The sequence below is a fragment of the Convolutriloba macropyga genome, chromosome 10, assembly GCF_964194025.1.
Source record: "Convolutriloba macropyga chromosome 10, txConMacr16.3, whole genome shotgun sequence".
Classification (NCBI taxonomy): domain Eukaryota; kingdom Metazoa; phylum Xenacoelomorpha; order Acoela; family Convolutidae; genus Convolutriloba; species Convolutriloba macropyga.
This window is the reverse complement of record NC_134477.1, coordinates 29,312,461-29,336,648: the sequence shown is the minus strand read 5'-3', so window position 1 is coordinate 29,336,648 and position 24,188 is coordinate 29,312,461. Positions and strand designations below refer to the sequence as shown.

Sequence of the window (24,188 nt, the reverse complement as noted above, 5' to 3'; positions counted from 1 at the left end):
AAAACCACTCTCACATTCATCATCAGTACTAGTTAATAACTTATACATCAATAGATTAGGATGACAATGATCTATATATTCAATAGTCCTACCATCACTAGTTTCAAGTTTAACTGAACCAAAAAAATGCCATCATACCATAAATAACTAATCTGATGTTAGCATTATTAACAAATACACCACCAGCATAATCCGATACAACGAACTCTATCTCTAGATACGAATCACGCAAATTTAAATGATTCTCTTCTCTATTGAGAATGATATTAATATTAGTATTAACCGTATTCATTGTTGCTAGATTACTAGGTTTATATTTTATAATCTTACTTTTTTGTATATCATTATTATAACCATAAGTTGTATCCAAATTAAAGTTCATTTTTATAATCCAAAAATTTAACTTTAACTATAATTATAACTTTAACTATGACCATATTCAAAGCTATAATTATAACTATAAATATAATCTAATATTTGAATATAAAAAATGACAAACAACTTAATTCTATATGAACTACAAAAGATACATGAAACTCTAACTAAAACTAAAGAAGAGCATACACTTAACTTTAGAATGATAAAGCCAACAGAAAAGTTTAACTTTAGTAAACCTATACTTCACTCATCCAAATTAGGTTCAATTAGATTATCTGTTTATAATTCGGTGTTTACTGTGAATAGAAGGAACAATCATTTCTTATATGATACCCAAGGTGAAACATGGTCAGATACCCGTGTTTTAGTTGTTATACCAGGTGCATATGAATTAATCGAAATAGCAGAATTAATAAAAGAAGAAACTAATGGTAATGTTATAATAGAACCTGATAAGAAAACAATGAAATGTTTAATGGAAATTAAACAAGGTGCAATTAACTTTGACATAGAAAATTCAATAACCCCATTACTGGGCTTTAGAAAAATAGTATATGAACAAGGTAAATATACATCTCAGAAAATTGTTGATATTATGGGTTCTAGTACTATTAACATTCATTGTAATGTGATATCTGGTGTTAAAGATAATGGGAATAACAGAGACATACTATATACTTTTACTCTAACAGAACCACCAGGTTACTTGATAAATATTATACCAACTAATGTCTTGTATCAAAATGTAACTGAAGATAGAATAGAATATATAGAGTTTCATATTAAAGATGAGTATCGAAGATCTATAGACTTTAATGGTGATGATTGGGTTTTACTTTACATCTAGTCTAGATATAAACTTAAACTTAAACTAAACTACAAAACTCTCCGATCCCAATTAATTCTTAGTTTACCATTAATATTTTTATTTTTAGTTATATCAATGACAATATAATTATAAGGCTCTTTCCATACCTTATTACATATATTAGCAAAATCATTATAACTAAGTTCAACATTATTAAAGAAATCTTGATGATTGTGAATAGATTTTGATTAAGATATATCATATTACAATTATTATGTCTAATCCTACAAAAGTATTCCTTAATAAGTGGTTCTTTGGCTCTAACATCATCGAATATCATTAGTTTCTTCAAGTCTTTTCGTAGTTGATCGGGAGAGGGGAAATCTTTTATATCTTTTACAAGCTCAACATCTGCTTTATCGTTTATTCTCTCTACACCTTCATATTGATCACCAGTAGGACCAATGATGTATAGCTTATCAAGGTATATTCTAGCCAGAATTTTTTTTAATAAGAATGTCTTACCACATTCACTAGGACCACATATTATACATCTAAAGTTCTCTGGGAGTGTAGCTTCAGTAATTATATTATCATCATTTAGCCATGATTGTAGATCTTCATTTATGTTTGCAGAGATATTGTGACTAAGATCGGTGAAACCGCTTGGTTTACCACAAACGGAGTCTGTTCGCGGATATTCTTTGTTGTTAGGTTTACCCCTTTGATGTTTTTCATCAAATAGATATATAAAATTATCATTAACATTATCATTATCATTAACATTATCATTAACATTATCATTAAGATTATCATTATCATTAACATTATCATTATCATTAACATTATCATTAAGATTATATTTATCATTAACTTTACAACCTAAACAAAAACACTCATTATATATTCCCGGATATTTACATTGATTAACTAGAATATTCAAAGCATTGTTAATTCTAAATCCTCTATTAATAAGATAGATCATATATAAACAATAAGCCCCACAATAAGATTCATCATATTGTTGTATTCTCTCATTAGAGCCTAGATCAACATATTCTTCTAAGAATAATTGTGGGGTTTCTACACCAAAACTATCAAAGTAATACACAGAACCACCTTCTCTTCTTATAACTGAAACCCAATGTGTACCGTCAGTTGGATGTAGATTTACAATAATGTTGACTTTAGGTTCACTTGTGTTATCTGGAGTTTGATCTCTCATCACTATTTCAATTGGTGTTAGACTTATATCTTTTCCTATATCTTTTATTCTTATATCACTCATTGCATTATTATCGTTATTAAATTTCTTATTGAATTCCTCAAAAGTTAGGATAAGCATTTTTAATAGGTATAAAAATGAAGACAGGCAGCGCAGTTATAATTTTTATTTTCTTAATTGGAATTTGTTATATAATATATTATTCAGTACCAAGTAAATATACAAAACTAGAAGAAAGCTTTGGTGGATTTATCAATATGAAAGTCACCATTACATACTATTGTTTATGGTGGAACTGGTACAGGCAAAACATATTTTATTAGGCAATACTTAAAGTCATACTTAGACCAAGATCTGAACCAAGACCAAAACCAACAGCAAGCTAAAAATATAATCTTTGTATGTAAAGATTATAGAGATATAGAGATTGGATAGATCCTGCGAGTGGTGAGTTTTATATTGGATTTAATACTTGCGATATAAATATGATCACATCAAAATATATTCGAAGATAGTGTAATAGTACTTGATATGGGTGATAAGTTAAATAAGAATATAGCTTATTATTTCACAGAAGGAAGACATTATAATATTCAAATGATTGTAATGTGTCATAAACCAGCCCGAATAATTAATACAGCAAGAATGAGTTGTGATACTATTTATTTAACAACTTATAATGAAGCTGATCTATTTAAAAATAACTTCAATAAAATAATTAGTGAGTTAAATAGTAACTAATATAATTGTACAGACGGAATGTCAGATGAACTTCGTTATGATATAATTAAATATAATAGGAAAGAGTATACTTTTATTATTATTGATAAGAATAAAACTATGATATATGACTCGAGAGTTGGTTTCCTTGATTTAAAAGCTCTTAGTTTAAAAGATAAATTAGAAAGTGAAGACGAAAATAAACTTATAGCATATAAAAAACCACTCATAATAAATGCTACAGATAGAAATACTATTAATCATGATAATTATCAGTTCTACTTTAATAAACTTCTTACATTAAAAGGTATTAAAATACAGAATGATGTTTTAACAAAAGAAATGATAAAAGCAGATGGTTTTAGGTTAGCATCAACTATTTTAGGACTTATAGGTACATGTTTTATGATATATAATTATATGAGTCCTGATACAACAGTAAAAACTGCTGGTCATGTGGCAACGAGTGCTAGTAATATATTGAATAGAGCAAGTACATTGGTTAATGGGACTTCGTCCATCAGTGGAACTGCTTCGCAGATGTTTCACCATTTTGGATATGAGGATGAACAGCAGTGAAACCAGTTTATCGAAAAGATACAAGAAGAATATATAGATGAAGAAATTGGAACTTTAAATAGAAAGCGACAAAAATATTTAAACAAACCATATGTAAAAAATGAAGAATTTAGAGAAGAAATTATAAATTTTGTTAGAGATAAAAAAGCATTAGACCTTGAAGTGATTTTAGATAGAAGATATAAAACTAATACACTCAATATGACAAGGAAGAAATATTCAGCTGAGTTTGTCGTGTCTGAAGATAATACTAAAGAGGTAATTGAAATCTTGGCTAAATATGTTGGGTATAATTGAAATTTGACCGATTATAAATGGTTATAAAATGTTTAGAGTTTAAACATAAATGTGGACTCCTTTTTAATTTAGCTTTTCATTATTCAATATATCATGAAGATAAAATTAGTAAATGTGCATGTGGTGATAAAACATTAAGTAGTATTTGTATGAAAACTGATTGTTCTTTTAAAGAATCTGGATATAACTCTAGCTCTAGTATTAACTCTAACTCTAGCATTAAATCTAACTATAACTCTAACTCTAGCATTAACTCTAACTCTAGCGTTAGCTCTAACTCTAGCATTAACTTAGCTCTAACTCTAACTTTAACACCAAAGTCTTAACTAGAAATTGTAATAAATCTAATTTTGTAAAACCACTAACTGATTTTGATGAGTAAGTATACATGAAGAAATTGTACTTCAGCTAAAGTTAATTGTCTATATTGTCCTTCTGTTGTGAGATTTGATGGGATAAGAGCTCATGTAAAGAAACAACATCCAGATGTAGAATTAACTAGAGGATTTAGTAGAAATTTAAATCCTCGAAGAGCTATTACCCAAACTGGGGAAAGTTGTTCGTATAAATATTATATTTTTGCATCATTTCTTATTAATAATGGAATAAATATAGAAAAAGTAAAAGAGAATATAAATTTATTGAAGAGTATAGATAATTTAAAATAAAAAAATATAGGTAATAAAGGTAAAAAAATAAAAATTTATTAAAAAATTTGAATAATTTTAAAAGTTATTTAAAAAAGAGGGAAATCACTCTTTAAGCGCGATAAATAGTGATTTTGTACTGGGGCATCACTCCGATAGGGGCGATTTCGCTCTTAAAGAGTGATTCGCTCTTAAAAGAGGGATTTCACTCTTATTTCGAAATTTGCTTTATTTTTTTTAATAAATGAATAAATTTTGCTCTTACTTTGGGTTTTAGCTTAATTATGACTTGACCAAGTAGTAAATAAAAACAAGGATCTTAATATTATACAAATTTTATCAAAATTTAAAATTTATAAAAGAGTTAAGCTGGTTTTTTATTCAAGTTACACTGAAAAACACTAATCACTGTGTTTCCACCGATCTCAATGTTTTTGACTGTGCTCTTTTTGTTCAAGTTATCCACGAAGTGGTTAAACCAATTTCCGCAATTTGGTTTTACGTGCTTGTTACACGGTCTCATTAGTTATACTGAAAAACACTAATCACTGTGTTTCCACCGATCTCAGTGTTTTTGACTGTATACCCATCACAGTGTGTCCCATATACAGTCTCACAGCAGGGATCATCCTTTTTAAGAACTGTGAATTTGGTTTTTTTATCTCACTTAGTTTTATAGTATTTCATCAAATCCTGAAAGGCGGCATCGCCGATCGGGGGACGTTCACTAGAGTCAGTGAGGAAGGAACCCCAAACCTTCCGTTTGCTAAAGCAACTTAACTGGACTCGATGGTTTAACCACTACGCCAAGTGAGACAGAAAGTTTTAGTTTTAAATTGATTAAATATTGATTAGGGGGGATATATGAAAACTTTTATTATTTAATATTTCAATTTTACTAGAAATCTGACCCTCAATCCTATTATTACACAAAATGAAGAAAGTTGTTCATGTAAATATTATAGTTTTGTCTCATTTCTTATTAATAATGGGATAAATATAGAAAAAGTAAAAGAAAATATAAATTTATTGAAGAGTATAGAGAATTTAAAATAAAAATTAAAAATTCATTAAAAAATTTAGATAATTTTAAAATTTATTTAAAAGAGTGGAAATCACTCTTTAAGCGCGATAAATAGTGATTTTGTACTGGGGCATCACTCCGATAGGGGCGATTTCGCTCTTAAAGAGTGATTCGCTCTTAAAAGAGGGATTTCGCTCTTATTTTGAAATTTGCTTTATTTTTTTTAAAAAAAATATTAGATTTTGCTATTACTTTGGGTTTTAGCTTAATTATGACTTGAACAAGTAATAAATAAAAACAAGGATCTTAATATTATGTAAATATTAGCAAAATTTAAAGTTTATAAAAGAGGTAAGCTGGTTTTTTTTATTCAAGTTATCCACAAAGTGGTTACACCCATTTTCGCAAGTTGGTTTTACGTGCTTTTTACACGGTCTCACTAGTTTTATACTAGTATCTGGGGACGTCCACTGGAATCAGTGGGTATCTGCGAAGCAGGTTCACTGATAGAACCCAAACTATCCGTCTGATAATGGTTAATTACCAGCTTAACTCGACACTAGTAGTTTGCACTAAGTTAGACAAGAAATGATAGATTTTAAATATAAAAGAAGTGAATATAGAGTAGTGGATAAAACAGGGATAGCAACAAGCAGTAAAATTTGGCCCGTTCGACATGCGCGATTAGCGTTAGGAGAAAGGGTCAAATTTTACTGGTGGTTGGTATCCCTGTTTTATCCACTACTCTTGAGAGCGTTTTGAACATCAAACTCATCACAACATCCGTCACGTTTCGATGGAAGATTCTTGGGGGGCAAACCCTAGACAATGAAACGTTGAATTATTGCTTAGAGACAAAAGAGAGTCCTCTCCGAGACTTTTGGTGACAGTCCAAATTAATGGCTAGTTTTGAAATTGTGCTACACTCTTATTTATAGCTGTAAGCTGAGCGGAGCTCTTGGTTTTTTTGTTTCGTCGTCTGACGCTCTTTTTCGTTTTACTTGTTCCGGGACATTCTTCGCTTGACTTTTTAGTGACTCTTTCACGCTTGATATCTTGCTTTTTAATTGCTCTTGAACGCAGTTTATAGCAATTATTGTAAACGTGTTTTTTATGCAACATTTTGACTTTTCGAGTGACTTTTACGCCCTTGACTTTTTGCGTTTCGCGTGATCTAAAATTCGCTCTCAATCACAATTTCAAGCAGCTGAACTCAGTTGGCGGCAATTTAATACTAAAAGTCAAATGAAAAGTGCGCCGAAACTGGTGCCATTTTTTACTTTAAATCTTAGTGGTGTATGTTAACTTATAATGTGGTTATTTGAAGCGCACTATTGAACTTAGTCCCATTGAGGCTCCTCCCCCCCCCCCCCCCCCGACTGCAGCAGGCTGCAATTGATTAGAGCTCCCACTAGTTGTTCGAGAGCAGTTCTTCCGACGTTTAGTCGGTTATGTTTGTTACCTAAATGGAATTGCTGGCGTTCAGAACTTACGCCTATTGCTAAGACAAAATTGATTGTAAGATAAGCGGTGACAAGGGCCTGATAGCCGAGTGGTTAATGCTTCCGACGCTTACGCCCGAGATTGGAATTCCAACTTCTGCGTTGTCAAAACTTTGTGCAACCAAAATGTTCTCAATGCCCCCCTTTGAATCTATGTTTTTAAGTTGGCAGCGATAACTTTTTTCTAACTCTTTTCTGTGTAGAAGTCAAATTTTATCTGGCCATCTTCCAACCTTTTACTCGACAAAACCTTCTAAAGTACACGGATTCCCAACAGAACCGCCTAAGTAGCGTTTTCTCTTACTTTTAAACAAACGGTCTTGTTCTCATGCTTGTTCTCATTAACATAGTTGTTCCGACCTCATTTGTGGGGGGGGGGGGGGGGAGGAACTATATACTCAAATGGGTTTTTTTTGTTCAGTCAATTTTGGCCGATCGATATATTCATCGCAAAGAAATGTGAGTGCTATCATTAAAAAGCTGGTCCTGCGTAAAATTAAAAATTGAAAAGATTTGTTTTGATTTCCTTTTTTTCGTGGATTTATCGAGCATTGAAGTCTTGTGTGAATACGGGATATTTGTTCCTTTTAGTGTGATTTTTCTTCAAATTAAGATATATTCTATAAAAAATAGTATTTCAAACTTAAATTTCTTGCCAAAAAATGAACCAATTTTGTGTTCCTAATAGACTAAAGACGTTAATAAATATAGTTCTGGTCTCATAGGGAGCTTCAATATCAAAAAAAATGGAAATCTCATTGAGAGCACTTTATTTATAAAACGTTTTTTTGCTTTTTTGCTTTTTTAAGTCACCTAGAGACAGGTCACTTTTCATATCAAGGTTTCGCTAATGGCAAACCTCCTTAACAGTCAAATGAAGCCCAATGAACAAAAAAAATCGTTTTCAAGGAATTGCTCATTTTTTAAATTTGACTCTGAGTTTTCGTAATTTTAAATGAAATTTTGAATTTCTTTGTGGTTTTACTAATTCTTTGGAGTCTTATGGCATGGACTCATTGACTAAAAGTGCAATATGTTCCGTAATGTGATTTAAGTGAGCATATCTAGTTCTTTGAGTGGACAGCTAACGGCTGTTAAGGCTTTAAAAATAATTTTCGAAAATTTTTTCGAAAATTTTTTAACTAATCATAAACTTATTATCGTGAACTATAAGTCAGTTGCTGTGATGACAGCACCCTCTTCCGTCCTTCTGTAACCAAATTTGATCTAGCTGGGGGTTTTATCTTCTAACTTTTAGTAATATGACTTCAGTGACACAAGATTTCAAAAAGTTTTAAAATTTTTTTGGATATTTCCGTATTATTGGTTACTTTTGAAATCTTATCACATTATCCTTAAATTGGCAGCTCCTATCGGCTTCAAAAAGACGTTCAGTTGATTTCAGATAAATTTTGCTGAGAAAAGCTTATGGTTTCAAATGGCTTCGACCTCTTCTGGCACTTCTCTACTGAATTTTTAGTTTTTGACTGATTTTGTTGTTGTTTTCATAGTCATAAGAATTGTTGTGATGTCTTATTGATCACCTATGCATGACAAACGTCCCCTTACTCCTTTTGAAGTATTTTTGAGCGTATTTATTGACTTGCGTTGAAATTTATTGAATTTAAGAATTTAAAAATAATTTTTCGAAAATTTTTCTGAACATTAATCAATCTTAAATTTTTCGTGAACTGTTAGTCAGTCTCAGTATTGACAGAACCCACATGCTTTTTACTGAAACAAAAATAAATTTCTTTGGCTGTTTTATTTTCCAACTATTGATTATATGACTTCAATTACACTTCAAATTCAAAATTTAAAAAAAAATGGATATTTTCTTATTATTGGTTACTTTTGAACTCTTATCACATTATCCAAATATAATACACTTTATCCAAAAGTTATTCTAATCCTATTGGCTTGGAAAAGACATTCAGTGGAGCACAGATAAAGTTTTCAGAGAAAAGCTTATGGTTTAAATGATTTCGAAATTTTCTCGCTTTTTTCTACTGAATTTTGGTTTTCGCCTGTTTTTGTTGTCGTTTTCATAGTCTTAAAACTTATTGTGATCTCTTATTGATTATCTATGCATGAAAAACGTCTTTTTACTGCCATCGTGTTATTTCTGAGCTTAGTTACTGACCTCCGTTAAAAGCTTTCGAGTTTAATGGCCGTTAAGACTTTTAAAAAAGTTTTTCTAAAATTATTTGAAGATTAACCGATCCTAAATTTTTCTTCGCGAACCCTCAGTCAGTCTTAGTACTTTTGGGATCCCTTCTTATTTCTAGTGCAGCCAAAATATTCTCGTTAGCGGCTTTATCTATTAGTTTTAAAACCTCAATGCCAGTAGTTTTCATAGTTTTTAATTTTTCGGGTACTTTTTCTTATTTTTGGATCCTTTTGAAATCTTATCACATTATCCTTACATTGATTGCCCCCATTGGTTTAGAGAAGACGTTCAGCGGATCATAGATAAACTTTTCAGAGAAGAGCTTATGTTATAAATGGCTTCGACACTTTCCTCTGGCACTCTTTTACTGAACTTTGGTTTTTGCCTGTTTTTGTTGTTGTTTTCATAGTCTTAAGACTTATTGTGATCTCTCATTGATTATCTATGCATGACAAACATCTTTCTGCTGCCAATGTTTTTTCTGAGCGTAGTTATTGACCTCCGTTGAAAGCTTTTGAGGTTAATGGCTGTTAAGACTTTAAAAATAGTTTTTCGAATTTTTTTTGGAACATTAACCAACCCTAAACTTTTTTTTTCGTGAACCGTCAGTCGGTCTTATTACTTTCGGGATCCCTTTTTTTCCAATGCAGCCAAAAATATTCTGGTTAGCGGCTTTATCTTCTTCATATCAGTTTTAAAACTTCAATGCCAGTAGTTTTCATAGTTTTTTTTAATTTTTCGGGTACTTTTTCCTATTTTTGGATCCTTTTGAAATCTTATCACATTATCCTTACATTGATAGCTCCCATTGGTTTAGAGAAGACGTTCAACGGATCATAGATAAACTTTTCAGAGAAGAGCTTATGATATAAATGGCTTCGACACTTTCCTCTGGCACTTTTACTGAACTTTGATTTTTGCCTGTTTTTGTTGTTGTTTTCATAGTCTTAAGACTTATTGTGATCTCTCATTGATTATCTATGCATGACAAACATCTTTCTGCTGCTATTGTGTTTTTTCTGAGCGTAGTTTTTGACCTCCGTTAAAAGCTTTTGAGGTTAATGGCTGTTAAGACTTTAAAAATAGTTTTTCGAAATTTTTTTGTAACATTAACCAACCGTAAACTTTTTTTCGTGAACCGTCAGTCAGTCTTAATACCTTCGGGATCCCTTTTTATTTCCAATGCAGCCAAAATAATATGGTTAGCGGTTAGTGGTTTTATCTTCTACCTATTAGTTTTAAAACTTCAATGCCAGTAGTTTTCATAGTTTTTTTAATTTTTGGGTACTTTTTTATTTTTGAATCTTATTTGAAATCTTAGCTTATTTTCCTAACACTGATAGCTCACATTGGTTTAGAGAAGACGTTCAACGGATCATAGATAAACTTTTCAGACAAGAGCTTATGATATAAATGGCTTCGACACTTTCCTCTGGCACTCTTTTACTGAACTTTGGTTTTTGCCTGTTTTTGTTGTTGTTTTCATAGTCTTAAGACTTATTGTGATCTCTCATTGATTATCTATGCATGACAAACATCTTTCTGCTGCCAATGTTTTTTTCTGAGCGTAGTTATTGACCTCCGTTGAAAGCTTTGGAGGTTAATGGCTGTTAAGACTTTAAAAATAGTTTTCATTGGTTTAGAGAAGACGTTCAACGGATCATAGATAAACTTTTCAGACAAGAGCTTATGATATAAATGGCTTCGACACTTTCCTCTGGCACTTTTACTGAACTTTGATTTTTGCCTGTTTTTGTTGTTGTTTTCATAGTCTTAAGACTTATTGTGATCTCTCATTGATTATCTATGCATGACAAACATCTTTTTGCTGCTATTGTGTTTTTTCTGAGCGTAGTTTTTGACCTCCGTTAAAAGCTTTTGAGGTTAATGGCTGTTAAGACTTTAAAAATAGTTTTTCGAAATTTTTTTGTAACATTAACCAACCGTAAACTTTTTTTCGTGAACCGTCAGTCAGTCGTAATACCTTCGGGATCCCTTTTTATTTCCAATGCAGCCAAAATAATATGGTTAGCGGTTAGTGGTTTTATCTTCTACCTATTAGTTTTAAAACTTCAATGCCAGTAGTTTTCATAGTTTTTTTTTTAATTTTTGGGTACTTTTTTCCTATTTTTGAATCTTTTTGAAATCTTAGCTTATTTTCCTAACACTGATAGCTCACATTGGTTTAGAGAAAACGTTCAAAGGATCATAGATAAACTTTTCAGAGAAGAGCTTATGATATAAATGGCTTCGACACTTTCCTCTGGCACTTTTACTGAACTTTGATTTTTGCCTGTTTTTGTTGTTGTTTTCATAGTCTTAAGACTTATTGTGATCTCTCATTGATTATCTATGCATGACAAAGATCTTTCTGCTGCTATTGTGTTTTTTCTGAGCGTAGTTTTTGACCTCCGTTAAAAGCTTTTGAGGTTAATGGCTGTTAAGACTTTAAAAATAGTTTTTCGAAATTTTTTTGTAACATTAACCAACCGTAAACTTTTTTTTTCGTGAACCGTCAGTCAGTCTTATTACTTTCGGGATCCCTTTTTTTCCAATGCAGCCAAAAATATTCTGGTTAGCGGCTTTATCTTCTTCCTATTAGTTTTAAAACTTCAATGCCAGTAGTTTTCATAGTTTTTTAATTTTTCGGGTATTTTTTCCTATTTTTGGATCCTTTTGAAATCTTATCACATTATCCTTACATTGATAGCTCCCATTGGTTTAGAGAAGACGTTCAACGGATCATAGATAAACTTTTCAGAGAAGAGCTTATGATATAAATGGCTTCGACACTTTCCTCTGGCACTTTTACTGAACTTTGATTTTTGCCTGTTTTTGTTGTTGTTTTCATAGTCTTAAGACTTATTGTGATCTCTCATTGATTATCTATGCATGAGAAACATCTTTTTGCTGCTATTGTGTTTTTTCTGAGCGTAGTTTTTGACCTCCGTTAAAAGCTTTTGAGGTTAATGGCTGTTAAGACTTTAAAAATAGTTTTTCGAAATTTTTTTGTAACATTAACCAACCGTAAACTTTTTTTCGTGAACCGTCAGTCAGTCGTAATACCTTCGGGATCCCTTTTTATTTCCAATGCAGCCAAAATAATATGGTTAGCGGTTAGTGGTTTTATCTTCTACCTATTAGTTTTAAAACTTCAATGCCAGTAGTTTTCATAGTTTTTTTTTTAATTTTTGGGTACTTTTTTCTTATTTTTGAATCTTTTTGAAATCTTAGCTTATTTTCCTAACACTGATAGCTCACATTGGTTTAGAGAAAACGTTCAACGGATCATAGATAAACTTTTCAGAGAAGAGCTTATGATATAAATGGCTTCGACACTTTCCTCTGGCACTCTTTTACTGAACTTTGGTTTTTGCCTGTTTTTGTTGTTGTTTTCATAGTCTTAAGACTTATTGTGATCTCTCATTGATTATCTATGCATGACAAAGATCTTTGTGCTGCTATTGTGTTTTTTCTGAGCGTAGTTTTTGACCTCCGTTAAAAGCTTTTGAGGTTAATGGCTGTTAAGACTTTAAAAATAGTTTTTCGAAATTTTTTTGTAACATTAACCAACCGTAAACTTTTTTTCGTGAACCGTCAGTCATTCTTATTACTTTCGGGATCCCTTTTTTCCAATGCAGCCAAAAATATTCTGGTTAGCGGCTTTATCTTCTTCCTATTAGTTTTAAAACTTCAATGCCAGTAGTTTTCATAGTTTTTTTTTTAATTTTTCGGGTATTTTTTCCTATTTTTGGATCCTTTTGAAATCTTATCACATTATCCTTACATTGATAGCTCCCATTGTTTTAGGGAAGACGTTCAACAGATCATAGATAAAGTTTTCAGAGAAGAGCTTATGATATAAATGGCTTCGACACTTTTCCTCTGGCACTCTTTTACTGAACTTTGGTTTTTGCCTGTTTTTGTTGTTGTTTTCATAGTCTTAAGACTTATTGTGATCTCTCATTGATTATCTATGCATTACAAAGATCTTTCTGCTGCTATTGTGTTTTTTCTGAGCGTAGTTTTTGACCTCCGTTAAAAGCTTTTGAGGTTAATGGCTGTTAAGACTTTAAAAATAGTTTTTCGAAATTTTTTTGTAACATTAACCAACCGTAAACTTTTTTTTCGTGAACCGTCAGTCAGTCTTAATACCTTGGGGATCCCTTTTTATTTCCAATGCAGCCAAAATAATATGGTTAGCGGTTAGTGGTTTTATCTTCTACCTATTAGTTTTAAAACTTCAATACCAGTAGTTTTCATAGTTTTTTTTTAATTTTTGGGTACTTTTTTCTTATTTTTGAATCTTTTTGAAATCTTAGCTTATTTTCCTAACACTGATAGCTCATATTGGTTTAGAGAAGACGTTCAACGGATCATATATGGGGTTTTCAGAGAAGAATTTATGATTTAAATTGCTTCGACACTTTCTTCTGGCACTTTTCTACTGAATTTTTGGTTGTTGCCTGTCTTTGTTGTTGTTTTCATCTTCAATAACTTGTTGTAGGGTCTTATTGGCCAAATACGAATGAATGGCCAACAAACTTGTTGTCACATGGAGGCATAATTCAGCGTATTTAGTGGATTCCGTTGAAAGCTAATGAAATTAATGGAGTAGATGATTATGGAGTTTTCTCAAAAATTTCGTGGTTCTAATGTATTTGTTCATATTTGATTTTTTGAAACTATATTGATAAAAAAAGGAATTCCAATGCTGTTAAGAAGTTAATTGCACATTGAAAAGATTTTTGTGAAAAGTTCATTTTTTAATTCCTTCGACACTTCTCGCTCAATTTTTTTCTTGAATTTCCCGTTTTTGCCTGTTTTTGTTCTTTAGGTAGCCGTAAATTGCTGACAAGTCTCTTAGGCTTGTAATTGAGGATTAAATTAATGATTTTACCCGAATCAGTTAGTCAGTTTATAGCCTTTAGTCTTAAAATTTATGGTATACATTTTCAAACATTTTTCAAACTTTTCAGTTTTTGTTGTTCTTTTCGTCAAATTGTATCTTATTTTCATCAATGAGAAGTCACATCCAGTTTCTTGTATTCCAAAAATTAACATATCTGATATTGTTTGTCACCGATGCTTTGTTTGTTGGACAATATGCGTTCTTATAAACGTTTTTTGAGTGGTCATTTTTTCTTTTTCTCTTCTTTCAGAACAATCGCGTAGTAACAGATCCCAATGGTTTACAAATGTGGCCCAAATAAACTTATTTAATCTCTCAGTATAATTCCTGCAGCTGGGTTAGTAGAAATGAGAATTGAATTAAAAATACATAATATTCAGATAATAGCTAATGATTTTAATGGTAGCAATAGTTATGTGGTTTTGCAAATCGTTTCTAAATTTTTAGGTTTTTCTTTAGTTCGTTTCTAAGGCTTAAACTACCCAACGACAAGGCTTTTTTGTTTTGTAGTAATTTTTTATTATTTTATCAAAGGATTATATAGTTAAAAGCTATTGATTTTTAAGACTTTTGAAATTTCTGGGTTTAAAAAATGTTGATTAATTTTTGAATTTCGCCTCATTGATCGTTCTCTTTGTTGACTTGTAACATAGTCTCATCAAGAAAACTTTCCGTCCGCTGTATAGTTAGGAGAAATTAAATTTGAGTAGTTAAGGTTTTATCTGACTGCATTTTGACGTTGTTACTATGTGCTTTTAAATTTAGATATTCAGTTTTTCCGTGAAGTTTTGGTTTTTGCTAATTTTTTTTGGTTGTTTTTTTGTCTCTTTAAGGTCAGATCCCATTGCCGCTGTAATAAGACATGGCATTATGTAGTTCAATTAGTAGATAGGCTGTGTAACGATTGTTTTAAACTCAAACATCTGTTTTTGTTATTTCTTCATTTGGTTGACAATTAAGTCAAAAATGTAGATGAGCTCGGGTCGGAACATCATGTGCGAACGCACATTAACGAGCCGCCTTGTTCTCATTAGCTATCGAATAACTTATAGGCTTGGGATAATAGCCGTGCGAAACCGTAGAAGAGCATTGAGATTGGATCCAGTTGTTTGAAATCTACTAGCTTTTTAAATCTAATCATTGCGTACAATTATGTCTTAATATTCAGGGAGTGGGAACCGTAGTGGCTGGAACGATGTTGAGGGGAACTGTAAACCTCAATGATGTGTTGCTTTTGGGACCAGACTCCCTTGGAGAGTTCGTGAATGTGCCAATCAAGTCTATACAGAGGAAGAGACTGCCTGTGAAGTTCGTCAAAGGAGGACAAACCGCCTCCTTCGCACTCAAAAAGGTCTGATTTTTAAATATCATGTCGATCCCGTTCGCAAATTCTATGGGGTCATTTTGATGCTGTATGTACTGCAGAAAATAAAGCATGTACTTGATGCATTAGTGAACAAACGTTTTGTCTGTTCTGATATTGCTTCTTGGGTGCTTTTAATTTTTTTCATGTCATCTTGATGGAAGTTAGATTTTCGGTACAAGTTTTGAATTCTGAAATTTAAATGTACTTGAGTTGAGCTTTTTCAGCTTTAAATCAATCCTTTCAGCTTTGCTTGTATTTTTCTTGAATTGAAAACTAATTTTGCGGTTCCTATCTTTTCAAAGTTTTTCAAAGTATTTGAAACGTGAATTTTTTACGGAGGAATTGAATTGGTTTCTGAATATTTGTGTTCTTAGTTGAAGACAAAAGAAAAATCTGAGATAATTGGTTTCACGAGGCAATGCCATGTCTTTTGTTAGATAAAGCGAAATCAGATCCGGAAGGGCATGGTGTTAGTGTCGCCAGCGTTGAAGCCGTTCGCCTGTTGGGAATTCGAGGGGGAGATTCTGGTATTGCATCATCCCACTACAATATCAGTCAAGTATCAAGCTATGGGTGAGTATTTGATTTGTGAAAAGTCTGTTGTAATGGAGGCCATGTTACTCATCTAACTAACTCTGTTAGCGTCTAGTGATTTTGATGAGATGTCGGATTTTAGTTAGAAGTCGATCAGTAATATAGAATTAAGGGGAAGTACAAACCCTTATTTCATTCTATCTATGCTCAAAAAATCTTAACACAGCTATTTTTGTTTCAATGCGGGTTTCATCGGCGTTTTTCAAATTGTATATATGCATACAAAAGTGTATGCTCCTTTTTCATGAGAAGTGTAAGCGAATTCAATAATGCATTGCAATCTGAAATTTGCGTCTTCTATATAATATACCGAAATTTGATGTCTTGATTCGCGTTGCAACAAATACTGCGACCACTCTAAGTTTTTTTGCTTATTTTTCAGTGCACTGTTGCAGTGTCAGACAAACAGCGGCTATAATCTGGATGAACAAGGAGGCTCTAAGGACTGGTGACAAAGCCTCCATCAGGTTCCGGTTTATCAAGCACCCAGAGTATCTCCGGGTTGGGACACGTCTGGTATTCCGCGAGGGACGCACAAAGGCGGTCGGATCTATAACCAAAGTGTATCATCCCTCGGAGACACCTCAGAAGCCAACCTACAGGTTTGAGTTTTACACTTTATAGGTTACAAGTTTTATATATATCAAAATGAAGAGTATTGAAATTGCCCGTGCAATCAAGTGGTAATTACGGTTAGTTTTCAATTCAATCTTTTCAATACCCAAAGTGCTCGATGTGTTGTTGGTTTAATAGCGTCTATTTTAAAATACGTGAACACAAAGTTGCATGTTCAGGATGAATCGTCAAGAGCATGTTTAATTAATATCCTTTTTTTGCTGAATGAGCAGCATGATTTTACAATACTACAGAGGAATAAGCCTTCAAGTGACACAAAAGAGCTCGATAATGAATAGTGTTGATATAAAATGAGTCAACTACCGACAAACGGTGGATGCAGACAGAATTCCGATAAAATATTGATGCAAAAGGAGGGGTTGTTTATTCAAAAGGGTTGAATAAAAGTCAATTGTCAAGAAAGCGCAGCAATACAAATAGGAAAATTTTGGTCTGTGTTTGTTTTCAGCTTAACCTTTTCTAAGCTGTTTCATAATTTTCTTATTAATAGCCGCAAAGTGATAGCTGGGGCTATAATTGGCTTCTCTTGGTTTGTATCGGGGCGCTATCTGTTTTAAAGATCTGTTCAAACTTTTTCATGATTTGAAGTCAAATTGGAATCGTCATTTTGGTTACGCCGAAACGGGAATTGGAGCGGACAATGGACTGATATTGCGGCGTGAAATGTTTTCAATTTAATTTTAAATTAGAATGAGAAAACAGCGTTTGAACATAAATAGCTTTCTGGCTTGTGATTTTTAATAGCCGCCTCATTTTTTCAGCCGGCTATTATAGCGGTCCTAATTTTACTTCGGGAAATGAAAATTTATTTAGCATTACCATGAGTCACAGCTTGTTTAACATTTTGCGTGAAATCGTTTTTACTAATTTACGCTAATTCTATTCTTCGCTCATTTTAAATAAAGCGCTTTTAAACAGTAGTTGCTTAACAGCAATCTAAAATGATCGGAGTCATAAAAACTTAATCATGAATAGAAACGCGATAAACCCATGAAGCCAAGTTTTAGATACTCTTTAATTGAAATGTGTTCCAAAACTTTGTTACCATCTTTAGTGCCTATTGTTGTTGATACTAGCCCCTCTGTCGCCTTATTAAGAAACGAGTATTTCTAAATAAGGAATGGTATCAAATTAAACTTATTATGTACTAAAATCAAATTTTTTGTTCTGTTTAATGGTGCGAAGCTGTAAGCTGAGCGTACCTACTTTGAAGTATTAGCGGTTTGTGCAGTTATAATAATTTTGATTGCATTGGGGATATTTCTTAAGATATTTTCACATTTTCATGAATTTTTAAACTCAAATTGAAGTGATGAATTTTGTCGCGCCGAAGCAGGAAATGAAGCCGAGACGCGTTGTTTTGAGGCGATAAATTTGTTTCTGTCTCCAAGCTTTAAATCAGAGTGAGAAAATGGTGTTTGAACAAAAATTGGCTATCTCGCTCATGGTTTTTTTTGGTAACGTGGGGTAATTTAACATCGATTTTCACGGTATCTCGATTTTTGATCGTTTTTTTTCTAAATGGTTCTTTGATTTTTTTTATTTCGTTATTCACACAGCAAAGCTGAGAAATTTTCCTAATGACTTCCTCTCATTTACGGTTTTTGCGCGCACGACGTCATTGCTCTCTCTCTCTCTCTCTCTCTGTCTCTCTCAAGCAAAACTTTTAGGTCATTTGCGTGATTAGATTTTGAGTGTACGTGACTTACCCCGCTCAACTAAATGACTTAAGTTTAGGTTGAATTAGTTTGTCAAATGAACTTATATGTGCAATAAAGGTCCCTAATAAAAAAGGTTTTGTGTGGATTGAATTTTAGTAAGCTTTATTAATATATCGCTGATTGTTTTGAGCGGCGGAGATAACCTTTTTCAACTGATATCTGTGTTATACGGCACGTAATTCACTTTCGCAGCTATTTTGCGGTCAGGGTTATGGGAATAAGTGGCGGCTATTTTTCGGCAATCTGCCGATTATGTTTCGTTCACGTGTGGCAATCTGACTTCTGTTTTTCTTTTAGTTGATAGGTTTTTTCTCTATAGGGTCTCACAAGGGTCTCGACAATATGATGTCACGATCCATTCAAATCTTCTTTTTAATCATTCGTTTCGTACCATTCCGACCTAATTGCGTGCTTGACGTAATTTTCCTTTAAGGCGTGTTGTCTTGGTAATTCGCATGATTACGTTTATAGTCGCACGTATCTTTCCTGTAATTCAAAAATCACTTTCCTCACTATTAAAAATGACTTTTCTTGACTCCAATTCCAGGAGGTAGGTCATCTGAGTGCGTGACACTCTAATTGAAGGTTATTTAAGAGCGCTAGAAAGCAGCAATAAGATATAAAATTTTTATTGACAGAATCAAAAATTATTGACACAATCAAAATTATTGACACAATACAATTTGAGAGCGGCTAGAAGCTGCAGCAATAAGTTATACAATTTTTATTGACACAATCAAAAATCTCAGCAATTAATAAAATGATGAAGTTAGTTTTTCGGTTTGTTTTAAGTCTTTCGTACTGTAGATCTACAAAGCTATCGTGGCTTTTTTTCTGACTATATGCCAGGTATTTCTTGTTGGGCCTCTCTGGCTTTCATATTTGATCTTTTTCTCTACTTGCGTCTTCTTTCATTGTCGTGTCTTTTTTTAATTGCTATCTAACGTAATTGGTAGCAATTATCTATGTCTTGCTGTTGCGCATTTTTTTGTACTGCTGATTTTTTGTCCGATCATTTTTTATCTGACCATATGACTTTTCGTACTACAAAACGTGATGAATGGTAAAGACCGGAGGGCATTAATGTCTATTTTAACCTTAAGAGTCTCTAAGTAAGCCATTCACAGTCGACCTCAAACTCGACTCCACCCCATTCCACCCATTACCCGCTTGGTATTCATCACCCTTGCCCCCCCCCCCTCCATTAATCTAAAGCTAGGATCCCTATGCCGCAGCTAGCTGCTGACAACACCTACCGCGCGCCAGTAGTTTGCGTGCAAGTCACCAGAGATTAGTCGGTTATGTTTGTCTTCCTTTCGTATCTCTACTACTAAATCGGTTTCTCCTCTGTTGTGTTTTGTAATTGGCCTCATCAGTAATGTACCTTTTTTGTTTTTTAATAGCCGCCCTCATCTTCTCAGCCGGCTATTATTGCGCTCGTATTTTTTTACAATTCAAAGATTTTGAATTGTATTGGGGCGCTGTCTTTTTTTTTTAAGATCTGTTCACACATTTTCATGATTTTTGAAGTCAAATTGGAGTGGTGATTTTGGTCACGCCGAAACAGGAAATGGAGCGAAAAAGCGAGTGGTTTTGCGGCGTGAATTTTTTTCGCTCTAATTTTATAGTAGAGTGAGAAAACGGTGTTTGAACAAAAATTCGCTTTCTCGATAGTGGTTTTTTGTTCACATGGGGCAATTTCACTCTGATTTTTACTGTTTTTTCGATTTTTTGCATCGGATTTTTTTCTAACTAGTTTTCCCAATCCATTCACAGCTCATTCTGGACCTAGTGTTTTGTTAGAATCAAAATTACATATCTCACTAGTGGTTTTTTGTTCTCCCTAGCAGCATTTTGACATTGATTTTCTGTTTTTTTGTTTTTTTTATCTGATTTTTAAAAATGGTTTTCGCAATTCACCCATTGTCCGTTCTAGGTCTAGTTGTTTGTTGAGTCAATGAAAATTCTTTGAATTGTACGTCAGGACTTGTCCTGCTATGTTTTTTTTTTACTTCGTCAAACTTTTTTTCGCTTTACCATTTTGCCGCTTTTTCGACATTTTGCGTGAAATCTTTTTGACTTCTCTAGGCTAGTTTCTCTCTTCTCTCATTCTGCTAAAAATGATTTTGAACATCAGTTGCTCAGCGAAGCAATTCAAAATGAACAGAGTCAGAATAAAAAAATGAAGTCAGAAATAGAAACGGGATAAACCCATAAAGCCCAATTTTAGATGCCCGCTATTTGAACGTCGTTCCTATAAGTCTTAGTTACCACCTCTAATGCTTATTGGTGTTGATAGTAGCCCATGTAGCCTCTATCTAAGAAACAGAAGTATGTTCAACTACGAAATGCCATCAAAATAAATCGGACTTAAAAAATATTTTTGTACAAAAATCTTTTTTTCAATATATTCTATTCGTTCAATCCCAATCATGCTTATTGGAATCAACGGAGGCTATTTTCCGGCAATCTGCTGGGTATGTTTTTTCTGGGCTTCGCCGTTGAGCTTCACCATTTTTACTTCTTAAGTGAGCTTTACACCCTGGAGTATTTGAACAGAATTTTGCATGATCAAACGTGCGCCTAACCTGGGGTCTTTGTCGCTTTAAATCTTAAAAGTGGAATCTGATAACTAAATGACGTCACTTGAAAGTGGTCTTGCAGCCCCCCCCCCCCCCCCCCCCCGAAATATATTAGAGCTCCGACTATTTATTCGAGAGCAATTCTTTTGACTTCAGTCGGTTACGTTTGGTTATCTATTCCTGTGATTTTTATCAATTAAATCAAGATGAAATTCGGATTCATAGAAGTATACGATAGTTATCAAATCGCACATTCTCAAGCGACGGGCTGTTAATTTTTTATCTTTTCGTCATTATGTCGGCGCACATTTTTTTTGCTCCCCGTATTTCTTTATTTTGTAAATAAATTACGCTCCTCGTAATTTGTTGCTCCTTGTTTATCCTTGATGTAATTTTTTGTCAAAATTTTCTCCCAAATTTTTGGAAAATTGGCATCATTGAAATATCCAAATTGTTTTTTTTTCAGAACCATTATGATTTGGGGTATGAACATAATAATATTGAATTGTTTATGGTTGCGTAATCAAACAGTACGATAGAATGTTCCCTTTTGTGGGCGAAAAAGTTTAGCTGAGCTGTTAAAGATCACTAAATTGCATTTTATTTGTGCTCAAAAGTCTCTACATTTAATAATTTCTGTTTTGGTCACGCTAGCGTTGCGGATAGCAATTTTTTACCGCATCTGGGGTGTTTCGCAAATTGCTGGGAAAATATTTTAATCTCAATAGGATGTTTGAGGTTTTGGGACCTTTTTAGCAACACCGTGCTCACCAAGAGAAGGTCATGTCTTGCCCGCAAGAACTTTCACGTACCAATCGACATCCTTGAAACTTTTTGGTTCTTGATTCATTTTCAAGTCTTCCGAACTGAAAAATTTCAATAGTTACGAAACAGACAACTCAATAATTCCTGTTTTTTTGCTCAATCTGACTAAGTTTAATTGGAAGAGTAGTGAGGTCCGATAGCTTAGTTTTTGAGAGGCCTTTTTCAATACTAGATTCTTTTTTCGATGTTTTGAGTGAATTTGTGATTTTCTCTCATTCTGCTAAAAGTGTTTTTAGACAGCAGAATTGTAAAGCAAGAAAAAATTTATTCGACGAAGTAAAAAACATAGCAGGACAAGTCTTGACGTACAATTCAAAGAATTTTCATTGACTAAACAAAAAATAGAAAAAGAAAGGAATGAGTGAATTGGGAAAATCATTTGAAAAAAAAAATAAAAAATTCACTCCAATTTGAGTTAAAAAATCATGAAAATGTGTCAACAGATCTTAAAAAAAGACAGCGCCTCAATACGATTCAAAAATTCACTTTGTGAAATTGTGAATTTTTTTAAAATGATTTTCCCAATTCACTCATATTCCTTTCTTTTTCTATTTTTTGTTTAGTCGATGAAAATTCTTTGAATTGTACGTCAGGATTTGTCCTGCTATGTTTTTTACTTATTCGAATAAAATTTTTTTGCTTTACAATTCTGCTGTCTAAAAACACTTTTAGCAGAATGAGAGAAGAGTGAAACTGTTCTAGAGAAGTCACAGCTTGTTCAACATTTTGTGTGAAATCTTTTTGACTTCTCTAGGCTGGTTTCACTCTTCTCTCATTCTGCTAAAAGTGTTTTTAGCCATCAGTTGCTCAGCAAAGCAATTCAAAATGAACAGTCAGTATCAAAAAACGAAATCAGAAATAGAAACGGGATTAACCCATAAAGCCCAATTTTAGATGCCCGTTACTCGAACTTTGTTCTTATTTACCATCTGTAATGCTTATTGGTATTTATACTAGCACCTGTGTGGTCTCATTACAAAACAGGAGTATGTTCAGCTCCAAAATGACATCAAAATAGTTTGCATTTTAAAATTATTTGTACAAAAATCATTTCACTAGTTTTCTTTCTTTCAATCCCAATCTTGGCTATGGGAATCAATTATGGAGAATTTTCCGGCAATCTGCCGGGTATGTTTATGATTTCACAAATGATTTTCATTTATCCGTTCTGATTTCATTCTGCTGTATTTTTCAGGCTCAATGTTTTGTTTTAATGCTGAGTGGTAAGCCGAAGTTTAAGCGTTGTCGAAGTAATTTCCTGGAGTTAATAACTTGACTAAATTTTCAATGATTTTAGGAATCGATACGCTCCCAAGTACCACAACAACCAGACTCACTCAGGCGAGCAAGGTTCTTCCTCATCAGGAACAGGCGTACACCACAATCAGGGACAGCAGAGATTCGGCAGGCGGCGAGGGGGAACTAGGCAGCGAAAGCCTCCTCCACAGATGGGCGCAAATTTCCAACAAACAACAGTAACAACAAATGAAACTAATAACAACAATCAGCAAGTAAATGTTAACAACGTCTCCCAAGGTTCAACAACAACTACTACAGTAAACACGAGCCAGGTCAAAAGTCCAACTTCAACGTAACAGAAAACTTAAAAATTTTTATCCAGAACTATCATTTTGAAAACATCCATCTTGAGGACTCATGACCACAATAATTTAGTTGCCCAAGAATTAACTAATGTTATTTGGTTTCTTTTAGGCGCTGTACTGTCGCTTTGCTCAGAGTTTTCATGTTCCATAAAGTTTTAGAAAGTGCTTTTAAAGCATTGCTCACAAAAGGATCGAGGAAGTAACCCCTGCCAAAAACGAGATAATTAAAGAACGAGAAATCCATGTAGTTCCTTTCCCCCTTACTATGTGGAGGTCGTAACAGCAATTTTACTGTAATCCTTTTCGCTTAGCGCTTCACTTTTTCAGCTGTTTCGCGTGAGAACAATATCTGCGGTTGCTAAATTATTTCAAGGCACTCAGATGTTCGTGGTAACGTGTCTCTAAGTGAAACCAAATCCGTGCGAAGTGAAAATCTTAGCGCTACAATTCTGCTGTACTAAATCAACTTCTTGATGGCGTAAACTCATTTTCATGTTTCTTCAGTTTAACGGAATCTGTGCACTAAAAACGACTATTGAGTTTTCTAAGGAAATCACGCATTGGAGTTTTATTTCCATGCATCATTTTGCCCGTCGCA

General features: G+C 33.1%; 1 protein-coding gene across 2 annotated transcripts in view; it reads left to right on the top strand.

The window, feature by feature from the left end:
* The window catches only part of LOC142347854 (GTP-binding protein 1-like), a 74,396-nt gene extending 50,698 nt beyond the window's left edge, over positions 1-23,698 (top strand). For both annotated transcript variants that reach the window (XM_075398989.1, XM_075398988.1), the window contains exons 10-13: positions 15,431-15,613; positions 16,066-16,201; positions 16,605-16,824; positions 23,284-23,698. In XM_075398989.1, coding sequence (XP_075255104.1) covers positions 15,431-15,613; positions 16,066-16,201; positions 16,605-16,824; positions 23,284-23,581 — 837 coding nt within the window. In that variant the 3' untranslated portion in view covers positions 23,582-23,698. The remainder of the gene's footprint in view (positions 1-15,430; positions 15,614-16,065; positions 16,202-16,604; positions 16,825-23,283) is intronic.
* Positions 23,699-24,188: the final 490 nt, after the last annotated feature.